The 23,605-nt window shown below is 43.7% G+C and overlaps 1 protein-coding gene across 2 annotated transcripts in view; it reads right to left on the reverse strand.

Moving 5' to 3' along the window:
* LOC147724419 (membrane-spanning 4-domains subfamily A member 4A-like) overlaps positions 1 to 23,605 on the reverse strand; it is a 540,727-nt gene that overhangs the window by 272,990 nt on the left and 244,132 nt on the right. For both annotated transcript variants that reach the window (XM_086967007.1, XM_086967006.1), the window contains exons 4-5: positions 22,580 to 22,642; positions 3,958 to 4,107 (exon numbers count right to left, since the gene is read on the reverse strand). In XM_086967007.1, the coding sequence (XP_086823133.1) occupies positions 3,958 to 4,107; positions 22,580 to 22,642 (213 nt within the window). The remainder of the gene's footprint in view (positions 1 to 3,957; positions 4,108 to 22,579; positions 22,643 to 23,605) is intronic.

Consider the following 23,605-nt stretch of genomic DNA (forward strand, 5'->3'; position numbering starts at 1 on the left):
TTTTTCTTCTCGGATCTTTAAATGGGGAGGTTCTACAGGTATCTACTGCCCTCGCTGCGGAGAGCTCGCCGCCGACAGTGTTCATCTATTTGCGAATTGCCCCCGGCTAACCCAATTGATTGGCAAAATGACATATTACGTTAATCAAATCATGAACTATAATGTTCTGCTGTCTCCACAAGTCATTTTGTTGGGGGTAAGCAACCAGGCTCTGACGGCGCCCATAAAACAAAAATTGGGTTGAGACATTATTCTCTGCTTGTACGGCATGTATCATGTATAATTTCTCTTTCCTTTCCTTATGTATATGTAACAAGCATTTAACATGATTGAATAAATAAAGATTTTTTAAAAAAAGGAACACTTGCACTCAAACACTAAACAGCAGTGAGAAAGTGCACAGAGACACTAAACCAGCAAAAATAGAGTCAAAATCGGGAGGTCAGAAAGCAAAAAGACAGGGGAAAAAGTCAAAAGATGCCAAGTCTAACACACTGAAAGTGGCAATCAGATTTAACCTTTACTATGCCGGTATTAGCGTGTGGCTTCTTAAAGTTTCACGTTTATTTATTTATGGTTATGATCCATGGAACTCCAAAGAGATCCACATAAAGGTTAAATCCACCAACATATAAAAAATATGTTGTTTTACAATAAAATAGACACAAAAATATTCCTCCCCAACAAGAGATCAGAGACTCGTAAACTGAAATCAATGATTAATGGTTTTTCAGTTAACAACACAGCAGCACAACATACAGTACAAGATATTAAAGTGTTCTTCATGCCATTAGTGCAAGACTTTACGAAATAACTAAAATAATATAGTTTAAATTCCATGCAATACCATCAGAAAATAGAGGATAAAATCATCCTCATAAAACAAGTATCAGCACCTACATCCTACATATCTGATGCACCTTAACCCTTTTCCTGCGACCCCGATTTTCCCGCAGTGCAGCACTTCCGCAAAACGGGCGGGGCCTCGTCAGCCATTGGCCGACGGCAGCACTGGGAAGGTAGTGCTGCCGTCGGCCAATGGCCGACGGCAGGAAGGAAGGGGTTAATATACATTTTAAAAACACTTTAAAAAAGTAATTTTTTTTATAACAGAACATTTTGTTAGGGTGGTCATAGAGAGATTCTGCTATTGCTGAGGCAGAAAGGATAGATAACGGTAAACATATTGGTCTTATCCATTTCCGTCAGCATAGTAACAAGGGTAGAAAGATAAATAATACATGAGTAACATCTTGGAGACTGTTATTGCACAGATTACAAATATTTGATAAACCATACCATTTTGCCCGTAAAGGATTTAGAAGGAGCATACCCTGCCACAATAGTAACCAAAACCGGCACACTCCATGTAGTAAGTTTGATTAAATAAAAGCCTATATTTATCAAGCAGGAGTTTATAGTCAGATGGTTACCCTTCTTTAAAGTGCAACCTTCTCTATCCCTAGAGAAACTTATAGACTAAGTAACCTGTTTCAGGATATCTTTTAGTTGGTACGGCGATAAAGTAAAAATCAAGGGCTGGTCTAACTGCAGCAAATCAATCGCAATCATAATATTTCTAAAAATGAATGACTGTTCTTTTAAACCTTCTAAAATGTATTTTCGGAGCCAGAACTTAAGTGTACCATAATCGCTCTTTGCCAAACCCATAGCCCAACGCACTACCCCAACGAGAGCCTGCATCCAGGTACTTCTCAATCCAAACTCTATTCTGAGGGCAGCTGCAGAACATGCCGAATTAACTGAGGCTCAGCTTCTTAAAATTTGGCTTTCCATTGCATTTAAAAAGCCCCATTTCCCTATATCGATCAGTTTTGTACTGTACAGCAGGGAGGCAGGAATGTTTGCACGGAAGACCTCCTATAACAGTGTAAAGTGTTTTTCTCCCGGTAGACCTGTAAAGGAAGCCCAAGCTTTTCCCCTGAGTGGCGGCTTTAGAAATATTGTTATCTATATGGGCTTTGTTGCTTAGGTTGCCACACAAATTTGTTCCCAAAAAGGTATATTACTTTAGGAGTTCTCATTTTTGGCCACCTACAGACCATACAAAGTTTCCATATCTCAACTTTTTTCTCCCATGCATACACATAATTTTACTTTTAGATACATTGATCTGTTAGGTAGTGAGGCTCAGAGAAGTTTTGGTGCACCTGCAGATGACTATTTAAACCCTTAGTGGTTACATCAAAAATTATTGTGTTGTCTGCATAGAGTAGGCACCCAATCATTTCCCCCCGATTGGCGGGGCGATACATTCACTTTGTGCCAGTAATTCGGGGACATCTGAAATATATGAGAAGAGCAGGGGGCAAATAAGCATCCTTGTTTTATTCCATTTACAGTGGCGATGGCATGCAAAAGATCTCTATCCCCTCCCACTAAAACTCTACATCAGAGTCGGTATTGAAGGCACAAACTAGCTCCAAAATGGTGCTATGCATGCCCAAGTTTAAAAGCTTACTCCACAGAAAAGGACGAACTATCTTTCTCGAAGGCTATTGAGAAGTCACTAAAAGTAGTATATACCATTCCCTCTCGAATTTTAACATATTTTTCATTTTTTACCTGGAGGGTGGTCAAATTATCAATCATTCCATGTTTCATCTTAAACCCAGGCTGCTCTTTTATTTGCCTCGGTCCAATCGCTAATTTGGAATTGGAGGGATTTAGTGAAGACTTTAACCACTGCGTCAAAACGAGCAATCTGATGATCGTTTTGTGGAAGAGGCGACACCCGAGAAGTTCTGTATCCCATTTTCTTTTTATGGAAATATTGTGTTTTCAGTAGCAGGGAGCTCACGCTTCACGATGGTCTGCAATAGCCCAATTTTTTACGTTTTTGTAGCCAAATATCTGGGGGTATTGAAATGTAAGGCTTTGAAAGCTATGCATGCTATCTTTAGTTGAATTCTTGCCTCATAAGCGAGCCAGTTCAGGGATTTGAGAGCAGGGGAAATGTGTTTGTTTCTTTTTGAACTGGAGACAAGTCTGGCAGCCACATTAAGGGAGGCTCTTAGAGGGGCTAATTTGTCTCTAGGTAGGCCGCATCATGTAGCACTATCGTAGTCTGGGCAATACAAGAGCTTGAACCGCATACTTGAGGTCTTCCTGTGGGAGGTAAGGTTTAAGTTTTCATAGAATGCTGATCTGATAATTGGTTCCTTTGGTGACATTACTGATGTGATCCTGCATATTCAATTGTTTGTCTAATGTAATTCCCAAGGATATAGCAGAATCTATGATTTGTGGAGAACATTTGAGTGCTGTAAGATGGTTCATCCAAATATCGATTTTGAGGATGTTGTTCAAAGGTGAGATGAGTGGGAATTCCGTTTTGGCAGCTTTGAGCTTGAGATGATTGTCAGTGAACCACAGCTCAGTGTTTTGAAGAGTAGAGTTGAGGGATATGATGTCACCTGGGGAAGATAATTTGAGATACAATAGCGTGTCGTCTGAATACATGTGATACTGAATGTTAGCAGATTTCAAGGGTCTGGGTTTACAGCATCAAACTACTAAAAAGCTAAAGCTTTCCATTTTATTTTGGATTAATTCTCAGAAGACAAGTTCAGAATAGGTATAATTGCTGACATCACTTATATATGTGTGTTATCAAAACATACCTGGTTTGAAGCACCAAAGCAAACAGAGCGCTGAAGGCAAAAGAGCAGAGGCAGGACAAAACAGGTTTTAAGAAAAGAAATCACGCCTACCATTCCAGACTATAACAGGAAAGGGTATGTTATAAAGACAGACAAGTAAACATGATGTCACACTAATGCGGATATAGGCAACAAAGCATCTGAAGACACAAAGCAAGTAATATTCCAGTCAGAAGCCAGAAAAATTATATTGAATGTTATATGCTCCATCTGAACAAAATAACATCAGCAACAAATCCAAAGTGAGGTAACGAAGAAGAGAAAATATATTTACCACAATGGTGTACGAGACTGTAATACATTTGTAAGGGTAGTAACAGTTTGACTGGAAATATGGTACGGTGCTCAAGTCAATGAAGTTTAAAATAAATGCGGTTCCTGCTACAATTGCACTGACGATGTTCATCCCCAAACTGCCTCTCACCTACAAAAGAGAGAATCGAATGTGAATAATGCCAAATCATTGATTGTTAAAAGATACCAAATGTCCAACTGTTTAGTTTTGACTGTATCTCAGTTGTGAAAAATTGGGTTGTTGGTTGAGTAGGGTGTTGAGTAGGGTGTAACCCTGCTCAAACAACAACCTCAATCCCTGTCCGGTTGAACCACTAAAGTCACTAAATTAATCCGTGCTTTACCCTCGTGTAGCTTGGCACAAAAGCAATCAAGCATAACTTAAAGACAATGTGTAAAGTATTTATGCACTACACAAAAAGGAAAAAAATTAAAACAATGCACATAAAATACCACACCAGTTCCGAAAAATAGCAAAATAGAGTAAAGTTTAATAAATTATTTGACACCAAAACAACACAATTCTTATTAGGAGAATCAGAGTTATGAAATTTTAAAGTTTAAGGTAAAAACTAGCACCTAAAAGATCAAAGCACCAACCACTGACATCTAGTCACGCGAAACCAGGTCAAAGGTGAAAACTATGGCAAACTGTGATGGAGTGCAGGTCAGATACATAGAGTGGATTGGGATGTATGACGTGACAACGCATACTGTTACCACGCATACCTTTACAACGCGGTATTTACAACGAATACCGTTACAACGCATAGCGCTTAAAGGTGCTGGATAGTGGTAAGTATAATTTTATATTCCAACTCCAGTCCCCGTGGACACTAGGGAAGGTGTTGGATATAAAATTATACTTATTCCCTATCCTAGAGCGCCCCCCAGCGCAATGCGTTGTAATGGTATGCGTGGTAATGCCTGCGTTCTAATGGTAGTGCGTTGTAAAAATTCCGTTGGAAACGTTGTATACCAGTGGATTGGATCCAGAAAGCGCTTACCTTCTGACTTAGAAGACATTTTGCCAAAAATATTTTGAGAAAGTAAAGTTCAGCAGGGCAAGGCTGCAAGCGGTGTCTGAGGAAGAGGCGTCATCATCAGGGACCTGCTGGGCAAAGTTGCACTAAGGTCTTCTGCGTTCATACTTAGTACCCAATTTAGGTTTAGGTGAACAGACTGTGCGTCTGCCATGGAGACGGAGTAAATCATTCCTCGTAGTGCTGGCTACAGGGCTGCATCAGAAGGATGCAGCCCTGCAGGAAACAATATTCTCTTTTTCTTTTCAAAAAGAAAATCCCCAAACTGGATATCTTTTTGAAAAGGAAAAAAAGTGATGCTACCCCTGTGGCGGGGGGGAGCATTATAACCATTTTACTATTCCTTACAGACAGGTTTTATCTGGGGGTAAGAGCAGTATGAAAGGACTAAATGTCTGTGCATCTAAATTGGGCAGGGAGACATCCTATTTGCCAATATATAAATCAGGCCCTTAGTCTATTATTTGTAAATTGAAAATCTCCAGCTGGCCCAGGCTTGAGGCTGTTGCCCGTGAGAGTTCCACGAGGCTGAATACCTCTTTGGTGTATGACTGCTGAACAGGCCTGGTTGGAGCTCGCAGAGTTTCACTCCGCGGAATTACGTGGCGTTCTAGAAAACGTCTGCCAAATTCTGTGAATTCTGCCAGTGGACGGAGTATTGCTCCCCCACCCCTATGTGGTAAATAAAAAGGACATGATTGAAGTTTTGTAATTTAACTGTGCCAGTATTGCCCAGTGAGTCGGACACGTGTGAAATAAACCATGGAAATAAAATATATGGCTTCACTCTTTGTCCGTCTGGGAAGTGGGATATTTAATATTCTCTCTTTAGTACTAGGCTTTGGTGTCTGCATACAAGGGGCAAGGGCAACAATCTGAAATTTCTTTGTAGGGTGAGAACATTTAAATGTGCAAGATATTCTATTATCTAGCCGCCCATGTTAGTAATACAAGAATCATAAACCAAATAAAGAGATCAACAAAAAAAAAAACTGGAAGCTTCCATTGTTTCAACGTCATATTACTCCCTGGACAGCCTCTAAATAAGGAGCTGCATTCCCTTTGTTTGTCTATAACTGTCCAACAGTCTCTCGAGGAGTCTCCAATTAGGAACATAGATATCACAGCAGATGCGCTTTACAGGCCATTATCCCACAGCGGATACTAAAATATAAATACTTTGCAGCAATTTAAGTAGACTTTCTTGGCCTCTATCCTTTTAATACGTATCTTACCAAAATTAGCCTTCAGAAAGATGAGGTCACTTGGACAAGCTCGCTGGATGCGTCAAATGTCCTTTGGTGGCATGTAAGTGTTCTGTAATCTCCACTGATTAACTTTCACCCTTGTAAAACCCAATCCTGCATCCCTAATACATTAGCCACAATTAATGTGATAATGAGGGACCTACAGTACATTGCTGTTAACATCCTTTTGGAGGATTTGGAGTTTGATTGATAACGGCATTCTATAAGCAATTAATGTATAAATAAATATGAACATTTTAGGAAACATTCAAAGTGACTTGGGCTGATAGCAACTAATTGTCCAATGTGGTGCCAAAAACGGTAAGAGGTTACACTGGTATTTCAGCCATGAAAACTTTAACTGTTGCAACTTGTGTGTATATGTGTTAAGATAACACATACATCGGCAGGATTGGACTCTTTTCAACTGATAAGAGTTTATTCCGCATATATCCCATAGGGCCTACTTGGACCCGGGTGAATATCTGAATAAAATAATCCCAGTTGCGTAACAGCCACAAGATATCTGTTTAAAGTTTACTGTTGTCACACATTGAGTACTAGCATTAGTCGTGGGGTCCTTGCAGTAGTAGAATGGGTATAGGGGAATATACCTACAAATTAATAAAAACGGGGTTCTTTACAGGTTTTAATATTGGAAGAATGTTACATTGCATAACTACACGGGCCAAAGTCGTGTGTGTCTTTCGACACAATAGGGTGAGTAAATATTTAGACATATGGGAGATTATTACATGGTGATGTTTACATCTGAATAGGCTAGTTTACTAACAGTAATGACTTCTCTAATACCTAGGTGGATTAGTGGCTTCTTATAATAGCATGATTGTGCCACTGGCTTGACCATGCTTAGGAAATAAGGTAAAAGGGCTCAATCCCTCTTCTGCTCTTCACCTGCATGTGGGTTCTGATATAAGATCAACCCGACCTTGTGATTTCCATCTAACATAGCTACGTATAGGGTAATCTTTACTATACTATATGGTGTTGTCACTTGCTCTTTACAGTTAGGTTGTCTTGATTGATAAAACTTATCTTTTGACGTTACCATTTAACAAAAGACGTATTGTGTTTTATTTCTTTGCACACTGCCCACAATATATGCATGCAATTGCCCACAATGTACCACCACACTCAGTGTTGACTGTAGTCTTACACCAACCTTTGGTGTAAGATTACAGTCAACACTGAAGAGAGTGCATTATTGTGGACTGCATGTATCATGAAGCAAAGGGGCACATTTTTCTGGGATGTGAAGTTCTGTCTGGCCACATTCTTTTTCTTGCCCAAACTGATTTTTATGACCTCCTCTACCATTTATTTCTTATTCCTAACGTTCCTTTTTGTAATAATTGCATTACAGCCCATTGATTTGATTACACTTCATCCGGCCCAAGCCACAGATTCCTGCCCAAACCTGAGATGCCTACCAGACCCGGAGAGTATGGCTTGAGCCGGAGAGTATAGTCCAACTGTGGACGTAAAGATATGACTCAATAATGACCTTTGTGAATACCAAAAATTGTAAATTTAGACTTTTGTCTCGGATTGCCTACGTGAATCGGGCCCGAAATGTTTACCTGTTCCCAATCAAAAGTTAACACTTTTTAAATGTAATCAGGCAAACAAAAGTTATCCAATGGGAGAGGTACATATCCAACCTTTTAATTACAACGCAACCTGTCCAAAGGGCTATCTTCTTGGGATGTTTTTTTAAGCCAGCTCAGTTAAGGGAGCAACTGTGGTGCCATAACCCTTAACAAACCGCCTGTAGTAACCAGTGAAAATCAGGAAGCGCCTCACTTCTGTCTGGGTTTCGGGGTTACCAGGCCAGGATAGTCTGTATTTTACCCTGGAAGAGCTGCACCTTACTCTCACTCACAAGTTGTCGCAAGTACACCACAGAACCCTGCCCTATCTGGCTCTTACTAGCCTTGATAGTCAGGCACACCTGTTGCAGAGCCTGAAGCACTTCCTAAAGGTGAAACAGGTCTCAGATGCTATGGTAGACACCGCTGTCACCCAGGTAAGCAGCACTGAAGGCCTGTATCCCAGCTAAGATCTGGTTCACTAACCACTGGAACGTGGCAGGGGCATTATTCAATCCAAAAGGCATCACTTTACATTTAAAGTGGACCCCTGGCGTATAGAACGCTGATCTCTCTTTGGCCACCTCTGTTAGGACAATCTACCAGTACCTAGAAGTGAGGTCAAAAGTACTTAGGAACATTGGAGCCCCTAGTCGATTAATGAGCTCATCAGTACTGCGGATGAGATGTGCTCCTTGTAGTCCATACAGAACCTGAGTTCTGGGGCGGCATCCAGTGGGGCATCTTTGGGTCCGAGCACTACTGGGCTGGACCAGGGATTACTGGAGCACTGAATCACTCCAAACTCCAACTTCTTGGAGGCTTCCTTCTTGATATTTGCCCTCACTTTGTCTGACAGCCTGTATATTTTGGTTTTGACAAACAGGTTGTGTCGAGTGTCTAAATTGTGGGTACACAAGCGTGTAAGTCAAGGAGTGAAGGTGAACCATGAGGCAAACTGTCCCAGCGACTGGTGGCAGTCCCTCTGCTGTTCTGATGTCAGGGAAGGAGATCCATTACATCCATCCATCTTTTTCTTTGGACGAGTGGAGGTCAGGGAGAGGTACACTCTCCTCTTCCTCTCCATCTTCTGTCACCAGCGGCCTAGTGACCTCGGACTTCTCATAATGGGGTTTGAAGAGGTTAATAGGGAGAACCCTTAAGAGGTTTCTGTGGTCTTGAGGTCCACCAAGTAGGTGGCCTCCCCCTTCCTTGCAATCACCTCATAGGGCATAGTCCAATGGTCTTAGAGAGCACTGGGCTCCACTTGCTCCATCACCCACACCTTCTGGCCAGGTTGAAAGTCCAACATGGAGGCCTTTTGGGCAAACCGAAAGGTTCATGACTTCCTGGCTAGCCCCCAAGGTTGCAGAAGCTTTTATCTTGAACTTCCCATGTGGTGTCTGAAGGCTAGCATGTATTTAATCACAGCAATGGAGCTTGCTCCCACCCCTCCTTTACCATAATAAGAGGTCCTCCTAGCAGAGTGTCCATGTAGTTTAAATGGGCTAAATCCAAAGCCCTTCTGTGGCAATTCCCTGTAAGCAAAATAAATCAGGCAAGGCAGGAGGATGTCCCACTACCACCTCATTGGCTCAGGCAGGCCCATATTCCTGCCTCCCAGAGCCTTGTTGAACCTTTCAACTAGTCCATTGGTTTGAGAATGACAGGGGTGGAGAACAAGTAGGCAGTGGCAGCTGGTGACATTTGAACGTGGTGAGGCGTAAATGATGAGTATACATTTTATTTAGCGAGCACAGTGAGCAAACTTAATGGACAAGTGTGGGGTCCGAGGGTTTCTTCCTCCAGAGAAAAATTGAAAAATGATTGGCAAATGGCACATTTTAACATTTAACATTCTTGACAACATTGCAAGAAAATCAAATTTAAGTCCTTTTAAAGTGGACCTTTTTGAATGAGAAATCGTCTGCCAGGCTTATTGTGCACAAAACATTCATGCATTGAATGCAAATAGAGTTAGAGTGAGAACACAAGCCATGCCCTGTAAGTACACTGTGAATGCTAATTTGCCATGTTGAACAATTGTCTCCTTCAGATGAGTTTAAAAAAAAAAAAAAACTTGATGGAACATGGGCTGTGCAGTGCCGTGGTGTGCAAATGATGAAAGGCAGTATAAATATGTGCAGTATATAAGTCCTCCCATGTGCCACATATCTCCTTTTCCTGCGATGCAATCGTAGAGCAATATTGAAACAATCCATCTCGCAGTTCAGAGGTAACTATAGAAAGGCATCCACAGACAGGCATTCATTTATTAGAACACCTAGCCATCTACAACACCACATACCAGGAGCCAGTAGGCATGGCTCCCTGGGCACTCACAGCACTATATGCACCACATGAGCAAAAATAACATATCTGTCCAAAAACAACATGGAAGAGTCAGCAGTGAAAGCTTGCACAAACATAACATACTCAGGACCTTATTTATGTTAGAATAAAAATGTTTGTATTTATGCATTGTCCTATATAAGTTAGCATTCGAAGCACCATTTTCTTTGCGGGTGCCATTTTAAGCTGTTCAAATCTCGTTTAATTCAGAGAAATGCTGCCCTTAGAGTTTTGTTTCTTTTACTTCTGTTCTGCCTCAGTAATGAATACACAGTTCTTATTAGCGCATGCCTTTCTCACAAGATAGAGGCCCTCTACCCCTTGTTTGGTGGCAGGCTCCGGATGGACGACCATGGACTCATGTTTCTTTTTGTACGATATGGTTATTGTAACCGTTTTTTCTGTATTTCACTGTTAATCTGCAGCTGCATGGAAAATCCCACTGTGGGATCTGCTCTTGCCCGGATATGAAACATACATAATGTATCTTTATGCTTGTTGACTTCAGTCCTCTCCGTAGCACTCCTAGCATTTGTGCAGATGGAGCTCTACACTGAGTGCACATGATAAACAATTATTGGTTTGTATTCTCTACTGTCTGACCGACTCTTCATTTGGTACGGAAGGCTGAGAGGTGATCATACAGTGACCCAGTTGGCCGTAAATGGGTCACTTCCTTCAGATGGCACTCAAACAGGGACTCCTTCAGGTGACTGATCCATCCGTTTTCTGCAGTCAGGGTGTCGTGGTGAGCCTCAGCAAGGCCCACCAGTGAAAGGGGTTCGCCCTTCTCTGCACAGAGTCCTCAGACCACTAGGAAGAAGTTGGCACAAAAACTGGAATAGACAATACAAGATTTATTAAACCTCATGAGGTGGAACTACATTCACACAAAACCCTTCAGTAATGTATGAAGTAGCACACTGAATGGAAGGAGCTGGGTCCTTTTATTCCTACGCAGGGGCTCAAATGAAGGTGGTACAAGTACAAAATGCTGGTTTTAGGTACATATAATGTCATACAGAAAATGCACAGTCAAAAGGTGGAAGGAGCTAACAGTTGCTTATTCTGGTGAATACATCCTGACAGTTACAGACTACAGCAGCTGCATGGACAGCTGCAAACTCAACTGAGCATGTGCTAAGATGGAAGATGCTAAATATAGTTTGTCTCTAGGGAGATTTCAAGAGCAGTTAACAGAAAGGTAGGACAGAGCACATGGCGAGCACATGGTAACAAAATGGCTGACAGAAATACAAAATGGATTCCACAAAACGGAAAAGATAGTCTCTAAATCTAGGATGGCTTCCGCTAATGCTAACCTAATCGCTGCCAAATTACAACAGACGACCCTTTTAGCATTAGCTGAAGACATTTGTTTATCTGGGGTAATCTAGATATGCATCCTGTACATTGATGCTCATAATCTCAGCAATTTCTTTATTTAACATTTGTTGTTCTTTTATTTTTGCAATATTTCCTTCGGCAGGTGTACAAGCAGTGATACACATGGAGCAAAGCATAGGACCACATTGTATACAAGTACAGCATGTAAATAATAACACCAGTAGTATACATAGAATAGTCGGTAGCCTCCAGCCCCAAGTAATAAAGAGTGTCCATATCCAGTTCGAAAATGTCCATGTACCGGTCTCTTTCTGAATTTCTGCAGCAATCTTTTGCAGTTTAGAGATTGCATCATATACTGAAGGAGAGTGATCCGTAATAAAAACACAACAGCTGCTGCCAATGATGCGGCATGCACGACCTCGATCAGCCAGAATCACATCTAATGCCATGCAATTTTGGAGTGCTACAATCTTCGCAACTTGCAGCTCCTCTGCAATGTTCCCAAGTGCCACAGCTGTTTGATTGGTGACAGCTTCCACATGATTCAATCGCCTAATCTTTCTGCTATTCAATGCAGCACCCACAAAGAAGAACAAACCCAAATTGAAATCGACATATTGTTGCAAAGTGGTATCAGTCTGATCAACCTCATCTGTACTTATTGTTCGTTTGTATCTATTCTTGAAAATCTCGTTACATAACTTTAAATCCTGGTGATATGATGGCCAAGAACACAGGTGGTAACAAAAATTATATGTAACCTACCCCGGACCACCCAACAGGTAATTGATAGTATCCTTTATTACCACACACAAAATAGGTATTATGTGAAGACGTAAAACTGCTGTTATTAACACCTTCAATAGTCAATTTCAAAATACATTCATTCCCTCCTACTGGAATTCTTCCATTCTTCCAGTACTACTAATACATAAATCTGCTTTAGCTCTGGTCACAGAAATTACAAAAGGTCCAGTGTTTTCAATGTTTCTCATATTCGTGAACACATATGGTGTTGACATGTTATCAGGTTGATACTCTTCCCATTCCCATTTAGTCCCTTTTGCTTGAGGATAACCATCTTTATCTTGATAGCATACTTTATTCAGACGAAAGTTAATTCCACCTACTGAAGGCTTTGCGGAAGCAAACAAAAGTGCATACCAAGCTTGACATGAACCATTATGGGAAAATGGTAGAGGAATAAAAGGTGTTCCTCCTTTCTTTTGGTGCGCAGGTATCATCCCACACACCCAAAGTCAGAAGACTATCCCTGGACTGGTTCAAGGAATATAACACTCACTGGACTCTATTCTAGTCACATCACATTCACTCAGGGCATATCCTTAGTTCACATCACATTCACTCAGGGCATATCATTAGGTCACCTCACATTCACTCAGGGCATATCACACAACCAACAGTTGGTAGTATTCATGGCATTATCGGTATGATGCAACACATGGATGAATATGTTATTTAGGTAGGATTGTCGATGCTTCTGCTTATGGTGGGGAAGCGTGAAGTAATGAAGTTCCTTTGGCGCTGTAGTAGTGGCAACAAAAAACTGTCGAACAGGAGCCACTTTCTCATTAAACCAGCTGATTATTGCCATAACCACCAGAGCAACAGCAAACCCTACAGCACAAATGATCCTTTTGTTATTCTTTTCAGCCACAGCGATAATTGATCTTTCTAAAAACTCATTGAAAACAATCGTTGGAGCTCTTATCCCTCGGCAGCCGTTGATTTCTTCACCACGGGCCAAGACGGGTGTCACTACACTACGCAGGACTGATCCCCCCCCTTGCCACATCGGCTCTCAGTTTCACTAACCCAGGGCGGTAGCTCAACCAGTCTTTTTGAGCACGGCAGTTTCTTTCTTCGGCCTCAAATAGTATAGCTTGTCCCCTGCCCCACCCTGCTCCCTGCCGCTGCTCCCCCGCGGCCCCTCCCAAGCTCCCTCCAGCATCACCGCACCGCTGCCCCCCCTCCCGCCACCCCGCTCCCGTCTCCCAGCTGCTCCTCCCTCGCCCCTCCCCCGCAACTCTCCATTTATGGCAGAGTGCAAGCATACGCGCAGCGGGCGCGCCGAAGGCGCACCAAAGGTAAGCCCGTCTGCACCCGTCGGCGCCTGGACTGCACCCAGCGCCAGACCCCCTGGCCCCCGAAGATGCCAGCCCACCCGCCGGACCTACAACCATGCCATCCTCAATGCTCTCAACACCGGCCAGACGCCCGGATGCCACCGAGCCACCCCAGGACGCACCCATGGACCCTTCGCCTGCCAATCCTGCAAGTTCTCCTGCATCCGGACCTGCACCGCACCCGCACCCGCCAAGCCGAGCACCAGCAGAAACTACCTGAAATGCATCCTGCTCAACACCCGCTCCGTCCACAGACACACCGTAGAACTCTGGAACCTCCTCGACACCACGGCTCCAGACGTCGCCTTCCTCACGGAAACCTGGATGAACGCCTCCTCAGCGCCAGACATCGCCATCGCCATCCTGGACGGATACAAGATCACCCGGAGAGACCGCGTCAATCAGACTGGAGGAGGCATCGCCATCGTCCACAAGAACACCATCCGCATAACGACCAACTCCGAGGACACCCTCACAGCCGCCGAACACCTGCACTTCCAGATCCACACTGACCCCAAGACCACCCTCAGAGGCACCGTCATCTACAGACCCCCAGGACCACGCACACAATTCAGCGAAGATATCGCCGACTTCATCAGCCCGCACTCCCTCCCCTCCGCTGACTACATCCTCCTGGGGGACCTCAACTTCCACCTGAGGAACAACAACGACCGCAACACCACCATCCTGCTGGACAACCTCGCCAACCTCAGACTCAAGCAACTTGTGACCACCCACTACGCCGGCCACACACTTGACCCAGTCTTCTCCTCCAGCAAGGACATCTCCTTCAGCCACACCACCGGACTCCACTGGACGGACCACAGCTGCGTCCACTTCAGCTTCAGAAGGACCACGCTCCACCACCACCAGCAACAGGTCCCCCGCAGAAGCTGGAACAAGATCACAGCTGACCAGCTCGCCGCATCCCTAAGCCAGAACCCTCCCGCCAGCTCATCGAACCCCAACCAAGCCGCCAACAACCTCACGAGGTGGATCAACAACTGCGCAGATGACCTCGCTCCACTGAAGACCCCTCCCAGCAGACCTGGCAGCAAGAAAGGATCCTGGTTCACCGACGAACTCAAGAGCTCCAAGAAGAACTGCCGAGCCCGCGAGAAAGCCTGGCGCAGAGACCCGACACCAGACAACAGGACCACCCTCAAGCTCGCCAACCGAAAAAACACCACCAACTGGTCCACGCCACCAAGAAAACCGCATTCAAGGAACGACTCGACAACAACGCCCACAACAGCAAGGAACTCTTCAACATCGTCATAGAGCTCTCCAAATCCAGCGCCGGAAACAACAACATCACCCCATCGCAAGACCTCTGCAACTCGCTCGCCTCGTTCTTCCACAGCAAGATCGCAGACATACACAACAGCTTCAGCACACAGCCGACGCACCCTACAACCACACCAGCACCCCCCACCACCACCCTCCGTGACTGGACCCCGATCAACACCGAAGACACCATCCGCACGATGAACTCCATCCACTCTGGATCACCAACTGACCCCTGCCCCCACCATGTCTTCAACAAGGCCGACTCCGTCATCGCACCCCATCTACGGGACATCATCAACGCCTCCTTCGACACCGCAACCTTCCCAGAAGCTGGAAGCACGCCGAACTCAGCGCCCTACTGAAGAAACCATCAGCAGACCCCACCGACCTCAAAAACTACCGCCCCATCTCGCTCCTCCCGTTTCCTGCCAAAGTCATCGAGAAGACCGTCAACAGACAGCTGGCAGCCTTCCTCAAGACAAATGGATCCCTCGACAACTCTCAGTCCGGCTTCCGGGCCAACCACAGTACCGAGACCGCCCTCATCGCAGCCACCGACAACATCCGAACCGTGCTCGACAACGGGGAAACAGCGGCCCTCATCCTCCTGGACCTCTCCGCGGCGTTCGACACGGTCTGCCACCGCACCCTAGTGCAGCGCCTCAACAACATCTGAATCCAGGGGAAGGCACTGGAATGGATCATCTCCTTCCTCGCCGGAAGGACACAGAGACCCGCCTCCCCCGTTCAGATCAGAAGCCACCGAAGTCATCTGCGGCGTACCACAAGGATCCTCACTCAGTTCCAACCCTCTTCAACGTCTACATGAGCCCCCTCGCGGCCATCGCACGCCAACACAACCTCAACATCATCTCCTACGCCACCCAGCTGATCCTCTCCCTCACCAACGACCCTGCCATCGCCAGAACCAACCTACACGAAGGGATAAAAGACGTAGCCGAGTGGATGATGAACAGCCACCTGAAACTGAACTCAGATAAGACGGAAGTCCTCATCCTGGGTTTGTCGCCCTCCGCCTGGGACGACTCCTGGTGGCCCCCCGCCCTGGGCAGCGCACCCAAACCAACAGACCACGCACGCAACCTGGGCTTCATCCTGGACTCCTCCCTCTCCATGACCAGATACCTCAACGACCGCCTGAACTTCTACACTCCCACCCTCCAGCTTCGATCGACCAGCCACGCCCTCGCCGCCGTCACCCGCATCCGAAGAGCCACAACGGAAGGAAGATCCTTCTCCTACCTGGCCGCCAAGACGTGGAACTCCCTCCCCACCCACCTCCGCCTGACCCAAGACCACCTCGCCTTCAGGAAGAAACTCAAGACCTGGCTGTTCGAGCAGTAGCGGACCCCCTACCCCAAGCGCCTTGAGACCCTCCGGGTGAGTAGGTCGCTATACAAATGCTTTGATTGATTGATTGATTGATTGATTGATTGATTGATTGATATCACGATGCTCCAGGAATCGTGTGGTCCGGGAGGACTTCCGCAGATTCGTCAGTTGAGATAGCTTGTCCTTTCTCCATCTCCAGGATCTCTCGATGATCAGTCAATACAGCAGGTTCCACCAAGGCAGACAACACATGCTTGCAGTGTGTGCTATCGACCCAGTTCTTCTTGTTCGTCCCTCGAACTGCTTTCCTTGTAGCCAGGAGTGCCTGCTCCGGACCTCGCCATCTCGGCTCCAAGCTGTGCAATCAGTTGAAGAACTTGACCATCACATGGTCCCCGGGTCGTAGTTCATGGGCCTCACCTGTAGATCTGTCAGGAAGCGCTTCTCGGACCTGTTGATGAATAGAGAATAAATTGTTGGTTAACTGTGCCAAATAATCATTCAACAGACAACAAGGAACATCATGTATGGGGTGTGGCTTAGGAACTCCCCAAATGTTCATTGGCCTTTCAAATACGACTTCATACGGGGTAAGGCCAGACCATGAAAGTGGCACCGATCTTATGGATACAATGCCAAGTGTAATGAATCAGGCCACTTTAAAGACGTGGAAGCCACTCTTTTCACCAACTTCATTTCTAAAGTAGCCTTGTACCTTTCCACTTATCCTGCTGATTGAGGGTGGAAGACTGCATGGAATTTCTGCTTGAGCCCTAATCCTTTCAGGACATGTTCATCAACTTGCCCAATAAAATGAGGTCTGTTGTCACTCCACAAAAGTTTACAAACACCATATCTAGGGAAAAGCTCCTTTAGAAGCACCTTCGCTGTGGTGAGAGCAGTATTATCCTTTGTAGGATAATCCTCTATCCATTTACTGAAGGCACATACCACCACTAGGACATATTTTAGATTATTGCAGCGTTCAAGTTGGATGTAACCCATCTGCAAAACTTCAAAAGGTGCGGTTGGTGTAGCAAACCCTCCTGTAGGAGTCCATGTCCCTTTACCAGGATTATACTGCCAACAGATCAAACAGGACTGTACTACTCTTTTAGCTGTGCTGGCAATTTCAGGATGCTCCCAAACTTGTGTAAGCAATTTAGTTATTTCTTATAATGGCTCTCATCTGCTTTTCCTGTCTGGAATAGGTGAGGATCAGTCTTGTAGACTCAGTATGTCCATCACTATTAACCTCACTAGTTGTCTGAGGTTGTTTGCGAGATTTATTTCTGTCCTGCATGATTTCCTCACTACTGAGTTTTCTAGAATTGCCAATTGTTGTTTCAATAAAGGAGTTGGTATAACCTCTATCTAAAAACCGCTGTTTACCCTCCATCTGTTTATCAATCATATCCTGTTCCTCACTGCAAATCCTGCGAATACGCAGTATGTCTGGGAGCTTGAAGCATGTAATAGGGTGTTCCCTGCCGTTTCCTTCCAATGTAATGAAGTAGTCATTTTGTTATTAATTGTATTGACCTGTACATCTAAAAAGGCTATTTTTGTATTGCTGATACTAAAAGTAAAAGGCAGGTTCACATCATTATCATTCACTTGCGCAACAAAATCATGGGCTTCTTTTTGCGATCCTTGGCATATGATGAACAAATCATCGATGAATCTAAGCCAACACACAACATTATTCTTATATGTTTCTTCAAAATGCGTCCTGAGGACCAGATCCTCCCACCAGCCCATGAATAAACAGGCACAGCTGGGGGAGAAGCGGGCCCCCATGGCAACACCCTGAATTTGATGGAACATTTGGCTCTTGAACATAAACATATTATTTTCTAAGCAAAATGTCAACATGTCCATCAACATCTTGTTGTGTTGTGCATATTTAATCGTCCTGTTAGCTAAAAAGTACTCAACTGCTCTAAGTCCGTCTTGATTCCTGATGCACGTATACAGGGCAGACACATCCAGGGCCAATAAGTGCCACCCTTCTTGCCACTGTATGTCTGTGATTTTTCTAATAAAATCCTCTGCATCTTGTACAAATGATTTAAGTTTTTGAACGTGCTCTTGTAGGAAAAAGTCAATGTAGCGTGGCATGTTCTCTAATAATCCATTGTTGGCCGCTATTATATGTCTTCCTGGTGGTTTCTCAATGTTCTTGTGGACCTTGGGGATGAAATACATGGACGGAGTAATCAGATGTTCTGTTTTTAAATATTTGTTTTCCTCCACATTTATTAGGCTCATGCTCTTCCATGCCAAGAGTTTGGAAAATAATACATTCTGAACAGCTTTATATTTCAAAGGGGAACTTCTATGATAACACTGGGCATCGTTTAATTGCAAGTAAGCTTCCTACAAATACTCCTTTAACGGCCACAGCACAATATTTCCCCCTTTGTCAGGATTTCTAATCACTACATTGTTCTCCTTTTTTAATTTTGTTAGTAGCTGATTGTACTTTCTTTCATGATTTGTCATTCTCCTTTTATCATATTTCGTTTTTTTACCTGTGCAACCAAATGTTCATTGAAAACATCTATAGCATCTTGTGGCATGATGGGGGTGAATTAAGATTTTAACTTAAAGGCCGAGGCAGGTTTGGCGTTGTTGTCTGGTCTTGTTGGTTGTCCCATATTGCCATTATTAGCCGATGGACTCATGCTTGATTCTTCTCCATACCCTGCCGCTTTATGTAGCAAATAATGTAAATTTTGTAAGGCCTCTAAGTCTGCCGCCAATAGTTCCCGAGTATCATCTGAACTGTTGGTCATCATCCCCAGTACTTCCTTTGATGATCGAGATCTGAGTTTATGGAATTTTTTCAATTTTAACTTGCGGATGAACTTATATATATCTGCCCAAGTCTGGGGATAGTTGAAGTTTGACTCGGGGCAGTAAGAGAGTCCTAAGGATAATAATTGCTCTTCGGCCTGTGTTAAATTAATATCTGCCAAATTGATTATTGTTTTGGCTCTCGACCCTGAGGGTGAGTTTGGTATAGCATTTCTTGTCTGTCCCTCCATCCTCCACGACCTCTTCCCTTGGATGGACGTTTGTTATTCCCAGTGGGCTCTTGCTGCTTTTCTCCTTTGCCTTCTGGCCGCAGTTTGTCGTTTTTTGCAGTTTTTTTGACTGTGAGCCTACACCTTTGGCATCCTCAGCCACCGTGGACTGTTGTCCTCCTATGCTGTCCTCCTCGGACACCTCCATCTGCTGGAAAATGGCCACTACATGCCTCCTGGCTCTCGGTGCTGGTGGTGTTGAAGGTGGCAGTAGTGATGGTAATGGTGGTGGTGGTAGTGGTGGTGGTGGAGTGGGGTGCCCTGCAGGCAACAGGACCTCCTCCTCTTGTAAATGTCATGCCTGCCATTCAAACTGATTGTCCTCTGCTTGCTAATTTTTGATATGTGTCACATGCCTTTGGGTTCAGTGGACTGACTGTTCTGACATGTGTTACTTCTGCCAACATCTCCCATAATACATTTCTGATTTTTAGCAAAACATGTACTGGAGTGGGATTCACAATGCCTCATTGGGGATCGGGGTTAGGGATTGGGGGGCACAGCATGCTGTGCATGCATCTTACCTTATTTGTTGCCAACTCTGGCTGACCTGTCTGCATCCCCAATCCCACTCACACTCTCCGGCTGGAGGGTGGACTCGACCAGGAGATCTAGGACAGTTGGTGCAGGTGCTGTGTTTTTCCCCCCATATGTAAGGTTGGCTTGCTTCTTTCTCTCTGCCAGCCTCTCCTTTGCACGCTTCCTCAGCTCATACCAGCTTTTCTTCAGTTCCACAATGGAGCACTGCGTTACTCCAATGGCATTGATTTTTTCTTGTATGACCAGCCAAATCTGCCTTTTCTGGGATTCAGGCACGTGCAAAGACTGTTTCCCCAAAAACATTTTGTGGTTCTTTGTGACATCCTCAATAAGGACCTCCAGCTCCCTCTCACTGAATTTATGCTTCCTCTTTCTTGCAGCTGCCTCCTTCTCCCTCTCCAGGTTGTCAATATGTGCTCAGTGTTGTCAGAAAATAGTTAGTAGAGTTGCCCCCGGCTAATTTGCTGTGCTCCCTGCCTGACAAACAGCTTCAGGATCAGTGCAGCTGCATGGGTGTGGCCACTTCCTGGTTGAGAAGTAATGAAGGTGCACAGGATTGGCTGATTCGACAATTACCATTTTTTTTAAATTACCGAATCGCTAATAACAAAATCGGTATCAAGGAATCGGTGATAACGATTTGGTAATGGGGAATCTGTATTTATTTTTACAGATTCTTTACTAATGGATACATTTTAGAGCTTATTACCGAATCGGTAATTTTTACAGATTTTTTACATACATCTGAAATACAGAGTTCTTAATAGCAAATCAGTAAAATTTGCTATTAAGGACTAGGTATTTCAGAATTACCTACATCTGGCCCTAAGTTGGAACTACTTGATTACGACAAGGCTACAACAAACTAGTAGAACCATAGAGGGGCTTTCTCGATTTGCCAGCAAACTTGGTCATAAGGCGATAGCTGATTTGAAAACATTATATAAAACCAAATGTCTGTCAGTGGCCACCTATGGGGCAGGAGTATGGGGATATCATAAAAGTGCACAGTTTCAAATATTAGAGAACTAATTTTTACAAAAAAACTTTTACTTATCCCCAGTAGTTCCCCCAATCAATTCTGTCATTTTGAGGTGGGTATTGACTATAAGAGTGACAGAATTCATATTGCCCCCTTGCTTCTGTAGGGAAGAATTTGGACTTCAGAGGACCTATTATTTTCAAGCGAGATCTTAAGAGACTGTATGAACCTTGACAATGCAATGGCGGACCTCTGGTTACGTTATGTTAAAGAAACTTTTGCACTTGAAGATTTTCCTGATCACCCAGAGTCTATTCAACCTAATATGAAAATGGGCATTAAAAACGCATATCATAATATTTTAAGCTTGTCTAACCAGGTCAGTGACACAGTGGATCGTGCACTTTTAAATCAGCAACAATTTAGGTCCATTCACATTTTCTAATGACTAGTTTTTGCTTAAGAACACTGCACTTTCTTGTGGCTTTTCCAGAAGAGGGGGGTTGGTGTGAGAGACTTCCCCCCTTCCCATGTAATAATGTAGCCCAACAGAGCACAATGCACCTTATGCTTTTTTGCACACTCTACAAAGACCCAAAAGCCAGTTTTATTAAGTCTATTTTAAGGGACATTCATCCCTACTCTTATAAAGAGGGTTTTAACTGTTTGAGGTCGCTATCAACTGTCACTGCAGCACTGTGCTAGTTTTATCAAAATTGTTTTTCTAATTAGGAAACGTTACCAATTGTAAATGGCTGGTTTTTATTTTGTGCATTGTTTTTAATTGTGTAGAAATGGTATTATAAATGAATGTATGATTTTCTGTTAAAAATGTTATGATTCATTTGAATCGTATAAAGTTTTTGACTGACTGACAGTGAAAGACTAGTTGAAAAATAGGCAGTAGGGCATACCACATATTCTAAACATCTAAAGAAATTTAAAAAAGAGACAAAGCCATTTCATTAGGGCAATGTTTGGTGTAATACTTATTGCACTTGATATAAAACAATATCCTGGTGATCATTATTTGTTAGGAGTGATCAACAGCACCTATCACAAGCTGTTCCTCAGCAATGGTGGCCAACATGCAGATTTTGATATTGACGAAACCAAACAAAATGAAAATATCACAATAAATACTTTTCACATGTTAAAGTCAGACAGATTTCACCTGCTGAAAGTTAAGTCTGATGGTTGCATGTTATACCACCCAGTAATTATGGCAGTCAGTCCCATTGGTGATGAGGGCTTTAACATGTAGAACCGCTGGACTACAAGGGGAAATTTGTTTTCAGACAGCTTCTTCGTTGAAGGGGAATTCAATCATGAATTATTAGGAATAATGACAAGTATTTACTTTTTCATATAACCTTCACCACAACAAAAGTATGGAGGCCCTGAAACCAAAGCAGGCTGTTGACTTGAATATGAGGAGAACCCAATGTAGACAAGCATTGCAGCACTCAAACGCATAGAACTTAAACTGTCCTCAGCAGTAGGGATAAACGAAAATGGATTTTTTGCTCAAGGGAAAAGTATTTAGAAGTCAGAGTGACCAAATGAGAAATCTGTAGGTTTACCTCATGCAAAACTTACCAGACAGGGATCTCCTTTCTTACTTGCAGCAGCAGCAGCAGTCAGTCCTCCAGAGATGAAAAACTAATGAAAGAATAGGAAATGTTTTAATTAGGAATATATCTTATTACTCAAGCTTAGCTTTGCTAGTAGAGCTCACATCTCCTCTCCACTAACCATTAAGCAAGTATTTGTACAGAAGATTCTTGGTTTATCTTTAGACAGTGGCATAGCTAAGCCTTATGTCGCTGTTGCGACTCCTGTTTTTGCCCCAGCAGCAGCTTCATATAAAAAGTGGGGGGTCTGCTGGTGATTCCTGCCTTTACTGCCCCCGAGACGGTTGCAGGTAAAAGGGGGGGGGACACCGCCTGTAATACTTGTGCCAGACCCCCTTTCTACGCCACTGGCTTTAATTCCATTTATTGGAAGCCAATTAAACACAGATTTGTTGTTCTTGTGAATTCAGCCAGCTAGCCAACATTTACAAAGGATCTTTGCCTGGTGGCACACACTTTAGTATTTCTCTCAGTACAGCACATTAAACATCCATGGTTCATATCTTTGCTATTGCGATTTAAACATGAGCTCATGGGTTCCCCAAAGTTATAACATTCCACACTTTACACTGAAACAATTTTCAACAGTAGCGTCACATATCGTAAATCAGAAATCATCAGAAACATTGTGCTCCTTTTAGAAACAATGGATGCAGATGACCAGTAGAAGCAATATTTTTGTATATAGAGTACCAAATTAAACTTGCTGATGCCAGATGCCATGTCGGTAGAGAAACCTGTTATAAATTCGAAGTAACCAGAAGAAGAAGATGCGCAAATCTTGTAATTATGTTTCCAAATTTGGGTGAAATTGCATGTACATTTCACAGAATACACCTCTTGCAACTAGTTTGGAAAGAGGTGTTAAGAAAGTTTAGAGTGAATGATGGCTGTTCTTTGGTACTGATAAAAGGAGAATGTCAGGAGAAAAGCATTTAGGGCTCTAGTCATTAAAAAGCAGCAAATCTGTAGCAGTGGACGTACATCAATA

This window comes from Lissotriton vulgaris, chromosome 4_1 (genome assembly GCF_964263255.1).
Source record: "Lissotriton vulgaris chromosome 4_1, aLisVul1.2, whole genome shotgun sequence".
NCBI lineage: Eukaryota > Metazoa > Chordata > Amphibia > Caudata > Salamandridae > Lissotriton > Lissotriton vulgaris.